General features: G+C 43.7%; 1 protein-coding gene across 2 annotated transcripts; it reads left to right on the top strand.

Moving 5' to 3' along the window:
• Positions 1-7,048: 7,048 nt before the first annotated feature.
• Positions 7,049-11,738, top strand: LOC133395689 (UPF0500 protein C1orf216 homolog). 2 transcript variants are annotated; one of them, XM_061664813.1, is made up of 2 exons: positions 7,049-7,205; positions 8,971-11,738. In XM_061664813.1, exon 2 carries the CDS (start codon positions 8,993-8,995, stop codon positions 10,004-10,006), a length of 1,014 nt encoding a protein of 337 aa, XP_061520797.1. In that variant the 5' UTR covers positions 7,049-7,205; positions 8,971-8,992; the 3' UTR covers positions 10,007-11,738. The 2 variants fall into 2 exon arrangements, with proteins under 2 accessions (XP_061520797.1, XP_061520796.1); XM_061664812.1 differs by lacking the exon at positions 7,049-7,205 and adding an exon at positions 7,239-7,354.
• Positions 11,739-19,050: the final 7,312 nt, after the last annotated feature.

Below are 19,050 nucleotides of genomic sequence, written 5' to 3'. Positions count from 1 at the left end.
AGATAATTTAGTTTTAATAGATAATTTTAAAGTCAAATGTGTCTACTTTGAATGTTTTTATTTAGGCTCATTTACAATATTACAGAATCTTCTAGACAGCTGACTTTTTCTTCTTGCTCTTTGAATCTTTAATTGCAGTTTGGAAGGCTAATGTTTTAAGTCGCTAATAATAGGTAGACATTATAACAAGGCCCTTTCATCTCACCACCTCATTAGTTTCCATGGTGATTAGGAGACACGTGTCCTGGGGTTAGGATGCCACGCAGGGGGGACTCATTTTGCATCATTAGGGGGCATTGCTAAGGGGATCTTGTTTTTATTTTATTTTATTTTTTTAAATAAATGTTTATATATTATTATTGTTTTTATTCACTGGTAATGTTTTTCCAGACAGGAATTATCAGTATATTGAAATATGAAAAGGGACAGTCCAGATATATCATTATTTAGCCATTACTGTGCAATTAATGTACATAGGGATTATTCCAAATCCTAGGGGCCTTTTTTGTGGGGTCAAGCAAGCCAATCTAATTAGATTTTAATAGGATCTTGAGACTTGTATTCCTTAAATCATGTTCATGCTTTGCCTTTTTGATTCACTCCAACATGGATTTTCACAACTTTCTACCCCCCAAGAGGGTAAACTGTGAGGTCAAAGGCCGCAAAACTTAATACAAAACCTCCTTGAACTCTCATTTCACACAAGAGCGCGAAGGTTACGCGTTTTGGCATGGAGGTCCGAGCTTCTAAATATCTAGAGGACATGGATCCGCTTCTATTCTGATTATGAGGATAAGAGAGGACAGAGGGTGGAATAATTGAAGAGAAACAAAAGCCGCGGCACCCAAGGGTGTTTTTGCTGTGTGCCATGCAGCATCCACTTTAAGCATGTGAGATAAAAGTATAATTATAGTGCAAAACAAGCCATGCTGAATTTCACTTTAGCACGTCCAGGCTCATTTGGCTCATTTTGGAACAGTGCTGGCGTGCTCTCTTTCAGTGTGTGTGTGTGTGGTGTTTTACACTCTCTTTGTGCATCTCTTCTCCACACTGGCGATCTGACAGTGTGGCCCATGGGTGCTGGCCGCCCTCGGCCGCTGTCACAGCCCGAGACCGCTGCTAGAGCAGATGTGGAGCTGAAGTGGGTCACGGTGCTGCAGGCTGCGGGTACATTCAAAAACAAGGTCTTATTATACACAAGGTAAGTCATGCTCTTTTTTTTTTTTTTTTTTTTTTTTTTTCCTTCTTTTTCTTTTTTAGCATGAATGTGTGTTGAAAGTGTTGGTGTGAACATTATGGTAACAGGCCTCTCTATTCCACTTATAGCGCTCTCTCCATCGCGTCTCTGTTTTGTAACTTCTTTTAAAAGACTAAGATGGAGAGAGTGATGATTTTGCGTGTGACGAGGCCTCGGGCGCGTGGCTTGTGTTTGATGTATTTTTTATGGGCTTAGGCTACTGGTGAACGATGAAGAGGGGAGGGAGAGACGGAGGATGCCTGGAGCTGGTATATTTGAATGTGGATGTTGTTGAAGGAGAAAAGGGGAAGGGAGAGGCAAGAAGGGATGGAAGCGCGCGTGTGTGTATGCGCGAGCGAGCGTTCGTGTGTGTGTGTGTGTGTGTGTGTGTGTGTGTCTGTGTCTGTGTGTGTCTGTGTGTTCGTGCAAGCAGGGAGAAGAGGGGATGAGTTTGTCCGCCGCCAGCGATGACATGTCAGGGAGACGAGAGCGGAGAGGAGGGAGACACTGAACACTTGTTAAGTCTGTCTGATGTAGCCTCTCGATACCACGCACACACACACACACACGCACAAACAATTGCATGCGCACAAGCTCTCTCACTCACACACACAAAATCTATTTTCTCAAATCTGAGGTTGGCAATCAGTTTCAAGAAGAATTGCACAGCACCTCCTGCAAGTGATTTCAGAGATCACAGTTGCATTATCCATCCATCCATTTTCAACACCGCTTATCCTGGTTAGGGTCGCAGGGCGCTGAAGCCTATCCCAGCTGACTTCGGGCGAGAGGCGGACTACACCCTGAACTGGTCGCCAGTCAGTCGCAGGCACATATAGACACAGACAACCATTCGCACTCACATTCACACCGTCACTGAGTGGGAACTGAACCCAACGCACGCTGCCTGCACCAAAGTCAGGCGAGTGTACCACTACATCATCAGACTCAGTTGCATTATGGGTAACATCAAAATCTTCTACCAGGTGTGAGCAAAGTACAGCCCGCGGGTCACATATGGCCCACGCAGCTGTTTAATCAGGGTCACTGAGTATTTACATAATCAGCCTGTTACAGCTATTGCCTTCATTTAGCTGTTTTTCGTCATAGGATTGGTTAATTAAAATGTTAATAGAGTACTATTCATTTTTAATTGCTTTATTGTGAATAATAATACAAAACAAGAAACAATTGTTGGAGCCACATATGCTGCCATCCAAGCAATGTTTTATTCAGGGATGTCCCTGCTTACAGTATTTCAGCAGGACAATGCCAAGCCACGTTCTCCGTGCGTTACAACAAGCAAAGCTTCATAGTAAGAGTGCAAGTATTAGAGTGGCCTGCCAGTAGTCAAGACCTGTCTCCTATTGAAAAGCATTATGAAGTGCAAAATACGACAATGGAAACCCTGAACTGTTGAGCAACTGAAGTTGGACATCAAGCAAGAATGAGAAAGAATTCCACCCACAAAGCTTCAACAATGAGTGTGCTCAGTTCCCAAATTGAGTTTTGTTAAAAGGAAAGGTGACACAGTGGTAAACATGATCCCCATCCCAGCTTTTTTGGAACGTGTTGCAGGCATAACATTTAAAATGAGTGAATATTTGCAACAAGCACACAATAAAGTTTGAGTTGGAATGTTAAATATCTTGTCTTTGTAGTTTATTCGGTTGAATATAGGTTTAACGGTATTTGCAAATCATTGTATTAAGTTTTTATTTACATTTTACACAATGCTTCAACTTCATTGGAATTGGGGTTTGTAATTTGATGGACAAGAAACCCTCGCGCCCAAGGAAAAACAACCAATGAGAGACAGAAGGCATGAGTTACGAGGTGTCAATGATTTGTCGCGCATTCGCAGGCACACTCATCACAGGCAGGACCCCGTGGTCTCGCGCTGACCTATTTCCTTGTTACCACAGAAAAGCACCTTATTCGTAATGGGGTGTTAGTTAAAGTCTTATTTTTTGCTGGCGTCTGCCTGCGGCGAGCGTGCCCACGAGTGCATGACAAAGGATTGACTATGAGGGGCCGTTAGGGACATTATTCAGGATTAGCTCTCACACTTACTATTCAGATGCTTTCACACACACACAAACTACTGAAAGACTCTTGACTAGTGTAAATGAGAGCATTTGAGCAGTGTAAATGAGAGCCAGACTCGTATGTATGAGAGTGTTGGAGTAGTCCTTGTGAGAGCCTATCAGTAGTTTGTGTGTGTGTGTGTGAAAGCATTTGAATAGTAAGTGTGAGAGCTAATCCTGAATAATGTCCCTAACGGCCCCTCATAATTGACACCTCCTTAGTCACGCCTTGTGTTTTGACTGGTTGTTAGTCCTCGGGTGCAGTGGTTTCTTGTGTGTCAAATTAGAAGCACAAGATGGGGGCAGAGACGGCTGATTTTTTTTCCCTGTAGATTATATTTATGATGTACTATTCTTAAATCACAATGACAGTTTAAACAAATATGACAAAAAGTCTTTTTTTTTTTTTTTTTTTTTTTAAATGGAAAATTGTGACCCCCTACCAAATATCCATTATGTACACGAATAAGTTCTGCTCAAGCAGATAAAAATGGAAATAGCATGTAGCTGAAAGCATAATGGCAAATGGCCAGAATGCATGTAAATGACCAGAAATAGTTTCCAGTTCCCTCTCAATTACATGTCTGAAAGTCATCTTCAAATGGTGAATAGTTTTCCTTCTTTTACCTCTTCTTACACTTCTATGACCCTTGGGAGTGTTTAAATATTAATTTATTATTACTATTAGTGGCGGCACGGTTAGAGCGTCAGCCTCACAGTTCTGAGGACCCGGGTTCAATCCCCGGCCCCCGCCTGTGTGGAGGTTGCATGTTCTCCCCGTGCCTGCGTGGGTTTTCTCCGGGCACTCCGGTTTCCTCCCACATCCCAAAAACATGCATGAATTGGAGACTCTAAATTGCCCGTAGGCATGACTGTGAGTGCGAATGGTTGTTTGTTTGTATGTATGTGCCCTGCGATTGGCTGGCAACCCGTTCAGGGTGTACCCCGCCTCCTGCCCGATGACAGCTGGGATTGGCTCCAGCACGCCCGCGACCCGAGTGAGGAGAAGCGGCTCAGAAAATGGATGGATGGATGGATTACTATTACTTTAAAACACTGCCTGTACAAGTTTAGCACTGGAGTGAGTTAATTCACTTTACATTATTTCCTATGAGGTAAAACATTTTTGTTTGATTTTTTTGAAACGACAACAACTTGGAAGTCAAGCAAGCTTCTCAGAATGGATTGTCAACTTTGAACGTATATTGATAATGAATTCATTAATCAATCAGTTAATAGATAATACAAGAGGGAAACTATCCCATGTGTAAAGAGTTTTAGTTTGTTGATGTGCCAAGTTATCAAAATGGGCTTTGCCTGCAATTGTCAGTTAAAAAAAAGAAAAGTTTTACTTTTGCAGCTAAGTAACTTTCAGAGGCTATACTTTCTTTCGTTTGATTTACCGTAAGTACATGAGTTGAATCAGTACTTTTGCTAAAGTATAAATTTCACAAGTATCTGTGCTTCTACTCAAGTAAAGAGTCTGCGTACTTTTGCCACAGCTGGTGGTTTTGTTCTAATTTCATTGTTCAAGTGTTTGCCTATAATTAGGAATCATCAGACCAGAGATGACTTAACTCGAGATTCACACTGTGCTTTTTCAGTCCTATTTTTGATTTCCTGGGGACATAGACGAACTTGAAGCTCTTGATGTGATTGTATAACCCATCATGTGGCTATTGAAGTGGACAAGCAATAAAGAGAGGGAAAAAAATATGAATTTGTAAGTTTGCTCACTTATGAAAAACAATAAATCTGTAATATTCATGGTTGTTTTTAAATGTTGTGCTTTTTATTGAGTGAAGTAATTATCTGATGTCCAAGCAAAATATAATTTAGTTCGTACTTCGCCGTGCCTCACCAGGTTTGTACACTACTCAGAAGGAATTTTGGTCCGCTCCTCTTTACTGAAACTCTCATCCTCATTCCACGAGGCCGCTTTTGAGTCTTGCCCATTGTGGTACAGAGATTGAAGGGTAAGAAAATTGATTCCTGGAACACGGACTTCACATGACACAGCAATGTCGAGTGCAGCACGTTGTAATTGTGGCTAGTATGTCAGCTTCACAGGTCTGAGGTTCTGGGTTGGAATCTTAGCACCAGCCATCCTGTGCTGAGTTTTCTGCAGGTCCTCCAGCCATCCAGCCATCCATCCATCTACCGCTTATCTGAGGTCAGGTCGCGGGGGCAGTAGCTTTAGCAGGGACCCCCAGACTTCCCTCTCCCCAGCCACTTCATCCAGCTCTTCCGGGGGGGATCCCGAGGCGTTCCCAGGCCAGCCGAAGGATGTAGTCTCTCCAGCGTGTCCTGGGTCGTCCCCGGGGTCTCCTCCCGGTGGGACGTGCCCGGAACACCTCACCAGGGAGGCGACCGGGAGGCATCCGAATCAGGTGCCCCAGCCACCTCATCTGGCTCCTCTTGATGTGGAGGAGCAGCGGCTCTACTCAGAGCCCCTCCCAGATGACCGAGCTTCTCTCTAAGGAAGAGCCCGGACACCCTGCGGAGAAAACTCATTTCGGCCGCTCGTATCCGGGATCTCGTTCTTTCGTTCATGACCCACAGCTCGTGACCATAGGTGAGGGTAGGAACGTAGATCGACTGGTAAATCGAAAGCTTCACCTTCCGGCTTAGCTCCTTCTTTACCCCAACGGATCGATACAAAGTCCGCATCACTGCAGACGCTGCACCGATCCGTGTTAAACAGGACAGCCCTACAACATCCAGAGCCTTGAGGAACTCCGGGCGAATCTCATCCACCCCCGGGGCCTTGCCACCGAGGAGCTTTTTAACCACCTCGGTGACCTCAACCCTAGAGATAGGAAAGCCCGCCTCGGAGAACCCGGACTCTGCTCCCTCATGGGAAGGCGTGTCGGTGGAATTGAGGAGGTCTTCGAAGTATTCTCCCCACCGGCTCACAACGTCCCGAGTCGAGGTCAGCGTTCCCACTATACAACGTGTTGATGGCGCACCGCTTCCCCCTCCTGAGACGCCGGATGGTGTACCAGAAGCCGTCCGGAAGTCTTTCTCCGTGGCCTCACCGAACTCCTCCCATACCCGAGTTTTTGCTTCAGCGACCACCAAAGCTGCATTCCGCTTGGCCAGCCGGTCCCCATCAGCTGCCTCAGGAGTCCCACAGGCCAAAAAGGCCCGATAGGACTCCTTCTTCAGCTTGACGGCATCCCTCAGTGTTGGTGTCCACCAACGGGTTCGGGGATTGCCGCCACGACAGGCACCGACCACCTTACGGCCACAGCTCCGGTCGGCCGCCTCAATAATGGAGGCGCGGAACATGGTCCACTCGGACTCGATGCTCCCCGTCTCCCCCCCCCGGAGCATGAACTTCACAGTTTAAATGAAGACTCAAATAGACTCAATCTGTGGGAGCCAGAAATCTGTCTGAGTTGCAAGGGATCAAATCAGTGGCGTTGCTAGGTCTCTTTTAGCGGGGCTGAGACCCCCCGCCTCACCCCCCACCCCCATAAATGTTCTTAAGCATCCCCAAAAGGATTTGGTTATATGTGGTTAGGCCCACGTTTTAGTGTCTTAGACAACCTAAAACCAATCTTAAATATGTTTTTTTTTAAAAACATTGTTTAGTTTACTTTTCTCCCCAACTGTAGGCTATAAGGCATCATCGATATAAAAACACGTCAAACGTACTTTCACACTTTTTTATTCTTCTTTCGTTTCCTGCCCTCCCAGCCCAGACGTCCACATCCCCCCCCCGGAACCACATGAGTCAGGGGATGGGAAGAGGAAGAGGACGAGGAAGAGGGGAGGGCAGAGGAGGATCAACATCACCGCGTCGGAGGAGGGGGAAAACGTTGGGAAAGACGCAGCGCCGGTCCAGCCTCTCCACCGAGCAGCGAACCCGCACAAAGGTAAGAAATAAACCACAAGCGCATGCAAATGAGGCTGAAATGCCAGTCAAGTGGCTTAAGCGAGCAACAAATAGGAAGACGAAGGGAGGATGAGTTGTTTTTATTGAGGAAGGGAAAGAGAGGAAGAGACGAGAGAGCACTGAGATGGGGTGAGTGTTACATAACGCGCATGGCGAGACGCATTAGGTTACCTTTTCGTCATTTCACGGCGACTACGCTAAATATTCAGGAATTCCTCGTTTCTGGTGAATTTTAATACCACCACTTTTCATCAAATATGCAGCCCGTGGGCGCCATTAGTCGGCGTTTTTCTGTTTTCTATAACCAATTAACCAAATCTACGGAACCCCTGTTAAAGAACCGGAACGTCCATCTTGCATCGACTCTATTTGGGTATTCTCCTTGTTATTATTTTAACGCTTGTTTTAATTGGACTGATTTTGTGTGCGTTTTGGTCCGCGCGTGCTCAGAGCCGAGCTGCCCTTCAGCACCGCGTGAACGCGCATGCACACAGAGGGGAGGGGGCAACGGGGGGTTGACAACAGCCCCAAGTCAGGATTAGAGAAATTTCCATTCTGGGGTTGACATGTAAATGTGTGATCCTAATAGAAGTGGAGTGCAGCACAAGCCGCCTGTAGTTACGATAAACAAGAAATTCTTTTTTCGGGTGGCCTACGAAGGGTGATTGAGGGGTGAGGGGGTATACAGGGGGTCTTTTCATCATAAACAATGCAGATAAAGGGTGATAGTTACATTATTACAGTGTTTCCTTACTGTGAATTTTCATGATTACTAGTTGCTGCCAACACAATGTATTAGTGCCTGATCAATGTTACTGAAAGCCTGACATAACTGCGCTTGTGTGTGGGTCAGGATGGGTAGGTCGCACGTAAGTGGGTAGGAGGGTGGGGTCAGATAGATACAGGCTAAGATTTATAGACTTTGACAAACCCCAACTATTTGAATGGTTTCAAAGTTTTGTGACCATTCCTCATTCGAGTACGAGGTTCCACTGTACGTGGTGCCGAGAAGAGCAGACAAAGATGTTGTTCGCATGCAGGAGGTGGAAATACGCACAGCGAATACAATTGTAAATTCACGTTCATTTGGACCAGTATAATGACATTATAACAAATACACATATCGCTGGCGTCCGGCAGAATCCAATACCATCAGTTTTGAGCAAAGCCCCCTAAAAAATAAAAACATTTGATGAGACATTAACATTGGTTCGCCAAAGAGAGCCAGCCGTTTTCATCACTTAAGACTGGTCAGTAATTTATAAAACTAACAGACCCGCGAACGGACTGACGGAAAGTATAGAATATTGAAAAAATAGGAAATTTACCAAATTTGGACATATGAGATTTTATATTGTGTAAAATTGCAAATAAATGCAGGATATGTTCACCTTGGTGATGTGTGATATAAATGTATCAAGAATTACATGAAAGATGTCTTCAAACGTTGGTAATGGCAGTGATTCCCAACCGGTGTGCTGTGTGAGATCATCAGTTGTGCTGCAGGAAATGATCAAGTTTATTATAAAAATGGTATCTTTGTTCGACTATCTATGCCAGTGACGTATAGTGAACAATTAATTGCTCTTCCACGAGATGGCAAGAAGTACATAATTAATAGTACATAATTAATTGATGGGTTTTCTTCTGTAAAATATGTGCCCTGGCTCACTAAAGATTAGGAAACACTCGAATACAGTGTAACGTGAATGTTAATTTATTCCACTTATCCTGTGTCATTACAGTGAGAACCAGTCCAGACCAGGAATGCTTCATCAGGATCAACCTCTGGCCTTCAGAGGTCAAGACACCAATCATCGCTCCTCTTCCTCATTGGCAAGCAGGAAGTATGACCAAGATGGCAACTATAACATCCTGACAAGCAATGGAAGAGGAAGAGAAGATGAAAATCAAAACCGACAGCGCCCTTGTAAACAGGATCCTTTGAGTGCTGACCTGAAAAACTCGTCCTCCCACAACACCTCCGGGGTCCTGTCACCTCGTTCCCGCATGCCCTGCTGGAGCACGCTGGAGCCCCTTCCCGAAATCGAATATGGGGATGACTGCTATGGCAGAGTGCCTCCCGATGGAGCTGAGGAACGGAGGATGGAGGAAGAGGAGGGACAGATGATGGCCAAGCACCGGGAGAAGACGGATCTTCAGAGGAGGAAAAGCAGCAACCCAGGCAGGGATGATATGGAGGAGATGATGAAGCTTGAAAATGACGACGAGTGGGGAGACAGCGACTCCGAATCCGACTCCGGCGGGAGCTTGTCCTCCGTCCGGTTGGAGAGCGGAGGCAACTGGTTGTCTACGGGAGGCTGGGAACGCATGGCGGTCGGACAACAAAAGATGAGCCGACAGGACTTTGAGCCGACCAGAAGCAACTATAGAGAATCGCCAGGAAAACGGAGAAGCTTCAACCGCAGTTCCATGTCGGGAAGTCACCTAGAAGATCTGATGGAGGAAGGAGCGGAGAAGAGGCGCGACCAGTCGTCAGATTCCGACGGCGAACTTCCTGAGCTGATGGACACCGTGTGGACGCTGCGGGACCGCGAGAGGTTCAAGGCCCAGGAGATGGAGAAGCACCAGGTGCAGCTGACCATGTACCGGCGTCTGGCTCTGATCCGCTGGCTCCGCACTCTGCAGGGCCGCGTGGAGGAGCAGCAGAACCGCCTGCAGTCCAGTTTTGACGTCATTCTCACGCACAGGAAGGAACTGCTTCGCATGGGGGCCGCAGTGGTCAACGCTGCGCCCCCTGCCGCTGTGGGCCAGTCGTAGGAACAGAAACAAGAAACAATGGAAGCTATATTTAGTTCTTCTGCGATAAAAACAACATATCTGTCAACATGGAAACATACCTTCATAGCTAACCAACAGGAAGTGCTATAACCTATAAAGAGAAGGTCATTTATCCAATCAGAGCACAGAAGAAAGTCCATCCATGCATTTTCTATAGTGCTTGTCCTCACTGGTTGCAGAGACTTTGGACAAAAGGTGTGAGACTTGTTGTCAGCCAATCACAGGCCACATATAGAGTAACAACCATTCACCCTCACACCAACGGGCAATTTAAGAGTCTTCAATTAACCTAACATTAATGCTTTGCGAATGTGGAAGGAAGGCGAAGAAAATCCCGTTAGCCACTCCACACACACATAATCCGAGATCCAAACCTGGTACCTCTCGACTGTCTTGCAGATGTGCAACTCCACTCTCTGGCACCTGAAGAAAGACGTTTGTAGAAAAGGCCCAAGAAATTACAGTTATCACTGGGACAAATGGTGGAGGGAAGTTACTCTGTACCACTTGAATACAAATGATAAACTAGGGCCCAACCGATACGGATTTTTTTAATGCCGATTCCGATATTTGTCAGAATAACGTTCGGATAACTGACTAATTGGATGATTAATTCCCTTATTGTTTACAACAATACATATATTAATTACAGGCAGAATATGTGACTGTTTTACAATACTTTGGCCTTTACTATTTGTTTAACTTTACAATAGAGAGAAAGATCGGTAGAAATCGTCTGAATTTTTTTGGGGGGCAAATTTTTCCCGGCAATGTTTGTTTGAATGTAATTGTCTGATCTTGTAATGTGTAAAAAAAAAAAAAAAAAAAAAAATACTGAAAAGGGCTAATGTCTACCATTAATTGGTTGGGCCCTATATAAACAAAGCGTAAAATCAGCTAATATAAGTTACTAATTTTGCACACTGTGATGTCATATCAAGGTGACATGCTCCCCAAAATGTTTTCCCCTTGTACTTGCACTTTGAAAATGAAGTTGTTGTTGACATAATCTGTAGAAAAACATGCTTGTTTAAAAAAAAATAATAATAATAAAATACCCGTGTTTGTGTGGACATGACCCAGAAATCGAGACAATCTCAAGTCTTTCTGTTTAATGTTTTTTGACAGGTTTTGTGATTGTAATGATCCTTTTTGACTTTCTGACTGACTGGAGTCTGTGTATCTACCAAAATAAATCCTAACACTAGTAAAAAGAATGATGTAAAAGAAAAATGAAAACACCTTATTGTGGGATTCATGTTGTCAGTCAATGTGTTCTCCTTGATTGTCAAAACATCCAATAAGAATGTCTTGATTTTGTGTATGGAGAAGATTCTAAAAAATGTCAATAAATACAGAATAATATTAAAATAGTTCCCGTGTTTTTAGATTCTTCGCAGTATCAAAAATGAAGGGGTTTGTTTGTCGTTATAGTTCCACTGAACGTCTGTTCTGAAGGAGAGTAAATTTAGCACACAGCCTTCATTTTATTCTAATCGGCATGTTTATCGATGTTCTGCTCTATCTGCTATGCACACTGTAATCCACCCTCGGGCCAAATGTCCTTTTAGCTAACAATTGCCTCTTTGTCCCATGAATAAAAGTTGGTTTGTATGGGCCCATCACACGGCTCGGGGAGTGTGTGTTCTGCAGAGAGTGTGATTGTCGTGTGAAGCTGTTGCCCCCCGGCACCGAGATCATCTCACCTCTGTGTGCGTGTGTGTGTGTGTGTGTGAGTGTGTGTTTTCACATAGATACCAGCATCTTTGCCACCCTTTAATCTTCAGTGAATTTGTTGGGGCCCTCACCCATGCAGAAAGTCCTTAGGGGATCATGTCAGTCTGTACCCCGGGGCCCTGCACCCTCAAAGAAGGGTTCCCCCCCCCGGTAAACAGACGTCAGGTACAGGAGAGAGGCCAAAGCCTTGGGCAACCTGAGAGAAAATCCCTGGCTATAAGCCCCTCTAACCTTCCCCTATGTTCTTCTTCTTCTCTTATCGCCTCTCTGTGGTGCAATCATTGCAGTTAGTGGAGCGAATTTCCATATTGATCGCCAGTTTGCTGGCTGGGTGTTTGCGAGACATCAAAGCAAGAGGGATAACATGTTTACAGCAGTTACAATGGTTTTTCTGTCATGTGCACGCAACTACTTCTAAAACAGGACACTGGGAGAACAAACGTTGCTTTTGATGGGGATTTGTAAAACACTAAACACAATTTCAAGGTGGGCTAACTGGATACAAGCAGCTGAATAGAAAGGCAACCAATGTCTGTGTTATGATTATATAACTCATACTGAAAACTGCAATTATATTCGACGAACATGGAATCCCAGTTTAGGTATGAATACATTGCATTTGTATTTATACACTTTGTCCACATTATTCGCCACTCTCTATCGAGAAGAAATGTACCACAAATTCTGCATTTACAAAAGCGATGACGCCCAGTTATTCAGTGGGGTAATACTGTGTTTTAATAATACTTTTTGTTCATTATTGTGTTGTCGGTCGCTGATGGTGTAGTGAATGTGAGTAGTTGTCGTTCTCTATTTGTGCCCTATGAGTGTTGATAGTGATGTTTATGCGACATGTCATCTAACCCTTTACCTAGTAGATCTATCTGAGCTGTGACAGAATTACAACTGCATCTTCTGTCAGAAGGAGTAGAAATTAAAACAAGAATTGCAAGATGAGGTTGAAGTGTTTTGTTAAATGTGAAATACCCTGCGACTCACAAGTGGGTTTTGTGTGCCTCAGCCTCATTGTTCCAGTGAAGGAAGAAGGCCGTTACACGTTTTGTTACACATTCTACATTGGAAAGGTTTTTTTCTTCCATAACTGCTTATCACAACTCATTTCAGCACGAGGAGGAGGGGGGGGGGGGCGCTGCAATACAAAGCAGGATATATATTAAATGACCTGATACATTTTACATGATCAAAAATGTGCAATAGCTAAAGTGAAATAAAAAATGTGCATGTGCAAAAAGTGCCTTAATTCCCACCTTAACTTTCAATTTCATTCTGTCAAGAACAATTAATTCTTGAGTGATCCTAAACCCAACATTTTTTTTTGTGTGTGTTCACGTTTGAGGCAACAACATCCACTAGGGGGCGAACCTAGCTCACAGTCCCACTAGTATTAGGCTGCCATTGACTGCAGTTACATGAGTGGACGCTAAGGGGAAGCGTTGTGAGTTAAATGTGCTGTACGCACACACCGAAACAGTAATTACAGATTGCAGTTAATGTGTTCTAAAATTTAGAGGTGACTTTTAGAGGGATTTAAGAAAGAAAAAAATGAGACAAATATTTATACATCCATATAAAATAATTGTTCTTATATATTGGGGGGGGGATTTTGTATCGATAACACCTAACCTACTGACTCAGTAAAAACTCCCATGTCTGACAGTGAGTTCAAGTTTCCCCAACTACACTTTTTTTCGCAGCACCTTTCTGATTAAAGGTTCAAAAAAATGACTTTAAGTGCACAAAACACTTCCGAATTTCCCCAACACTAACATGTTTAGCAAGTCTTGGATCATCTCATCCAGAATAGTCAAGTTTTGCAGCTCGGTATGTCTTAATAATCACAAGGCCACGAACAGTTCTTCTTCTTGCCAGCTTATTTTTGCTATTTTGTATTACTGTAGTCCACACTGATGGGGGGGGGGGGGGGGGGGGATGTTTAAAGTGGTATTCGCCTCTTTCTTTTGGACAATATTCATCATATTACACTCCCGCTGTGGCCAAGTCTTCAGCTGGTGTGTATGGGTCTTTTTGAACATAGACATGCATATAGAAGCTATCATAGTCTCCCTCGCCCCTTCTTTCCTCTGCCTGATGTAGTGTGACAGTGTGTTAGCCTGCAGCACTCTGCTGGCTTGGAAACAATCAGCTTTGACAGAAAGGGGGTGGAGGAGGTGGTGCTGGTGGTGGTGGAGGGAATGCGGTGGGGTGGGGGAGCTCGGGGGAGCAAGGAGGGGTGAGGAAGGGTGAGTGAGGGTGCGGGGAAGTTGCGGCCGGAGGCCTGGGTATGATGAACTGGATGAAAAGAGTTGTCGACTGAGGCAAAGGCTGGATGGACGGATGCGTGGAAGGATGGATGGACAAAGTGTGTTTGACAGAAATGAGAATTGCAATACTTTGCTTCACTGTTGGGTACCAGCGAGAAAACATGTTAAGCCCACAGGAACGGAAAAATAACTCATACCATGTTCCTGTCCTGACTGCTCAGTACAACTCAGCTAAAGTGACAACTACATTAAAACGAGAGAAGAAGAACAGAAGGAACACGACCTATCACAAACACAGAGTTAAGGAAGAGTACACAATAATGCAGGAAGGCTTTCATCTGAAGTCTTTATGGACGATACATTTGAGCGTTAAAATATTGCATCCAACAGATTATTTGTATTTCCAATATTTTCTTTCTGATTGTTATATATCGAAATGCGCTCAGTCGAAGACATTCCACAGCATGTTGGTTGCAGGGGCGGACTTGACATTAGGCAAACATGACAATTGCCTGGGACCCCGAGATTTCCAGGGACCCCCAAAGGGCTCATAAAACCTAATTAATTAAGATTTATTTGATTTAAGGCAATTATTATTGTTTTAGTCTTAATTCACATGCTTAAAAAGACATCAAAATGTTTAATTTATCATGATCTTTTCAAGTGCTCCACCTCCCTTCTCATGCTACGGACTATTCCGTTTTCCTACTGCGCATATGCAAACTTGATTTAGAAAGACAGCAGCAAAACAAAGTTACAAACTTGTTGGCACGTCATGAGAAACATTTTGATGAGATATGGAGAGAGGAAAACAATCAGTTTTGGTCAAAGCTAGTAAATGTTTGAACCGTTTTCACTGTGACAACGAATGGGCGTAACTGAAAGAAAGAGCCAGACACTCTCGCCAGTTGAAGTAGCACTGCTGTCAGTGTCCAGATGGCCTATATTTCACTAACAAGTGCTCTGCATGTATTTTTGTTTTTGCTGAAGAAAATGAAACTGGCAGTCATTTCCAATACTATTATTCCCTGGGAACACCCCTTTTTGTCTTGGGGTTAACGTCAACGACGGAACTAAGGACCAAATTCGTTGCATAGCCGGTACGGACAGAGGACTGTACTATCGTATGAGGTGGCAGTATTTACTCATATTTTACGTATCACCGCGGTTGGGCGAAATCCCCCACCTCCAAAATGACAACTTGGTAGGAAATGAAAAGAAATTTTCCTTGAGTTTCCAAACACCGCTTTGTTCAAGTTGGTATTATACCAAATATTACTATCGTATACGGTTGCACACTCACATCACAACAGCACCCCAAAATTATGTTCAATTGCTAATATAAAATGTTACACACATCACAAATGTATTCGGTTGTTTCTTTCATTGACTAAAATGGTATGAACGCAGCGCCAGCCAGCCATGCCCATCAAAGTCCGCTGCAGTTACACAATGCCACCGATCGTACAAAACGCCCTTAACTTCACAAAAGCAAAGGCCTGCGTTACATCCTCTTCCCGAACTTTTTCAAAGATGAGTGACACAATCAACACACATTATATACGTAGGTGGAAATGAATTTGCACGCACTTACCTCATGCTGCTGCCTTCCTTCTGCAACAAAGCATTACAGCGATCGATTTTAACAAAACAAGCCAACTCAAATGTATCTAAACGCACTATTTTCACTCTTTATTGTCTAAAAAAAAAAAAACATCCAGACTTTCAATATAAGTGATAAATACGCCGTAGAACAGGTACTAGTTTCATAAGGAAATGTGCTCATCTTCCATTGCTGATGTCTGCAGGCTCATGCAGGTTTTCAACCTAACTGTGGACGGGCCAAAATCTGGCTGAGAGTCATATATGTCATCAGAAAACAAGCCTAAAATTACTACAGAGTCTATTTTAGGAAGATTTTTTTTTAATTTCCTGCAGACAACGTTTTTAAGTCCAGAACTATGGAATAAGTGACAAGGTTCACAGCATTAGAAAGGTCCTTTAAAGCAGTCGAAATACTTAACTATATTAAGTTGATGATTGTTCCTATCAACAACAAGGTTGCCACTTAACCACTTGACTCTCTCCATTAATTTAGTTAGTAAAGCAACTGAGACGATTATAAAAGCCCCTCTCAAGGTGCAGCCACTTGTCACTCTCTGATTCACTATGTGTGTGCGTGCGTGCGTGTGGGGGCGTGAGGGTGTCGTTGACGGCTCAGCTGCCTCGCCTGCTTTAACCAGCTAATAAATATGAAAACAGCAGGTTTAAAGTTTTATGTCTGAAAGGATTATAGTCTTCTATAGAGTCCTATGAAAAATCCCCCAAACCTCATAATGCTCAATGTTGTCCTATAAAGCCGTGTTGGACAAAAGAGGGAGAAGGGGAGCTTTTTCACGCATAAGGGGTTTTCTCAAGAGCACATTGAGTGGAGTCGGGCCCTGGACCCGCCCATAGATTATGTGGCTGTCAAGTGAAAGCACGGCTGGGAGCGGCAGGTGCGTGTGCCAGGCACCAGGGGAGGGGGTCACAGGGGCCTGGTGACCACGCAGGGTGGAGGTGTGTGTGTGTCTACAGAGAATGCTACGCAGCTGCCGGCAGGAATGTTTGCACATTGTCACTTCCATTTAACTTGCTCTTTTTTCTTTTGTCTCCTCCCCTCCCACATCAACGTAGACCCCCGTGGCTGACCGGGGGTCCACCATGCCTCTTCCCTGGCGCAGAGATGGAGCTAAACGCTGACACTTTGTCCATAAAGACTGCATGGGGTGCAGGTCATGCCCACCTCAGTGCTGTGAAATGGAGGATTAAACTGATAAGAGTGCTAGATAGCACACTGCTTGGAGAGTTTTACAGAAGCAAACAAACTCATCATCAACACACACTTTGGCTTGTCACAATTTAATCCCCGGAGGCCTCTTTTATGCAAGTTCCCTGATTCAGATTTTTCAAGCTACAATGTCAACATATGGTGGCCTGTAGACGAAGCTGTTTAATTAAGCACCTCATGAATTTATCCGCGCAACTTTGCCAAAAATCAATCAAATAGCACACACAATGAAAATCGGGCTCCACGCTAAATTCACAAAGTAATCTCATGTCATGTGGCTTTTCATGGAGTCTTATCTTTTATTCTCATGCATTTGCAATAAGGTTAGTGCATTGTTATCAGACTACCGCTACCAATAGAAGGCCGTTTGCCAGGCTGACCCATGCGTGCTGCATCTTCGCCCCCCAAAACTGACTGTTTGCACCGTACGTCGGTGGCTAATCTCTGCCGTCCCATTCCAAACTGTGGCCTAAGGCTATGTGTGGGTCCTCACTTAATCCCCCCACAACCAAGTCCCCATATATTCCGCTGGGATTTGGCAAAACTGTTACATGTCGAAGCTCCCCAACGCCGCTTTTTCACACCATCTTCCAGCAAAAAGGGATTAATGGCTCCACCATTATGTGCAATGAGAATGAATAACAAACAGCCGTCTGTTTATCCTGCAGAGAAAAGTGTGTCCTTGTGCTCTTTTAACAAATCGTCTTTGAGGAGGGGTTGCAGAGGTGACACGCCAGCAAAAGCATGGTCTGAAATCAGCGTGTTAAGTTACCATCTGATGCTTTTAGTCTCCCCATAGCGGATTCCAGTTTGCGTATGCATACTGTATGTAGTATGCAAAGGATGGTTCAAGAAGAGTTATTGAATGAGTATCCGCTTTAGCGAGAACAACGCCACGATGATCTGTATCTGAATTTGACTTAACAAAATTTCTGTGACTACTGTTAAATAAAAAATGTTAACCGCTAAATATATGCCGCTCATTTGAATGGCCGACTATTTTAATCCAAGAAAACTGTAGTAAGACGTTTTACTCCAACAACCACAGCTTGAAATGAACTTCTTTAGTCACCATCCACTGTGGCTGTGGTTTGCCATAGTTGCTTGCCACGCATTTTCACTAGCTACAATTTTGGTTTTGGCTAATAGGGACAGAAAACCAATCGTCTGGCGTTCCTTCGTCTCATCAGGTTTCCTCTTGTTTGTTTTCTTTCGACGTGAGCAAAAGGCTTCACTAATGGAGCAATGAGCAAATACTGTGTGAAGGCAGCGCTCATGGGAGTTGTAGTTTTGTATCATAACATTCCAATTGGTATGATATCCAGAATTGAGAAAACCACAATTAAAAAATAAAAATTCACCCTGCCAAAGTGTCCAATGGGAGTGGTGGTGTTACCCACAACTGCAGAAATTCACCCTCATTCGGCGACTGTTAATGTCAAACCCTGAAAACAGCCTTGGAAATGTGCAATCATTATCATTAAATAAGTTATATGTATACATTTTATAAATTAATACAACAATATATATCTTTTCAATTATACAATTTTCATGACTATCATGGCCTTTCTTCATTGACTGGTGGAGAGAAATGACATTTCTGATACTTTGTAGTGAGGCGTGTAGGTTCCATAATTTTAACCTGCCAAATATGGTTTCAAAACGATCCAGTCATTAGTAGACTTTCACTGAATGACAATCGTTCCTTTTTTTTTTTTTTTTTTTTTTTTTCTCTTTTGCAAATGTTATAATTTTGAGCAGCAGGGCCACTAAACTTGGTATGCTTAGATGAAGGCACAATATACACAAGGGTTTAGGACCTATTAAGCGTGATAGTTCAAGAACAGTGGAGGATCTCACGATAATTAATCTTGAAATTTAGTGTGTATTGTGCCGGAGCAAAGGTCAACATATTACTGTCAGACTGTATTGTATTGCCGTAACTGAAGAAAAATATCAGACTGACCTATTAAGAATAAAGAAGTAAAAAATGAAAGACAAATCCAGTTGAGCAAAATCTTCCACTTCTGCGTTATTTCTCCTCATTGCACTATTTTTTTCCCGCCTTTTGCCCCGTAACTGCCAAGACAGACTATATGCGGCTGGCACGGAACATAGGAAAATGAAATATGAAACAGTGTGTGTGATAAACTGGTAGATAATCATCTTTTCAT

The sequence above is a fragment of the Phycodurus eques genome, chromosome 20 (genome assembly GCF_024500275.1).
Source record: "Phycodurus eques isolate BA_2022a chromosome 20, UOR_Pequ_1.1, whole genome shotgun sequence".
Taxonomy (NCBI): domain Eukaryota; kingdom Metazoa; phylum Chordata; class Actinopteri; order Syngnathiformes; family Syngnathidae; genus Phycodurus; species Phycodurus eques.
This window is presented reverse-complemented; position numbering and strand designations above follow the sequence as displayed.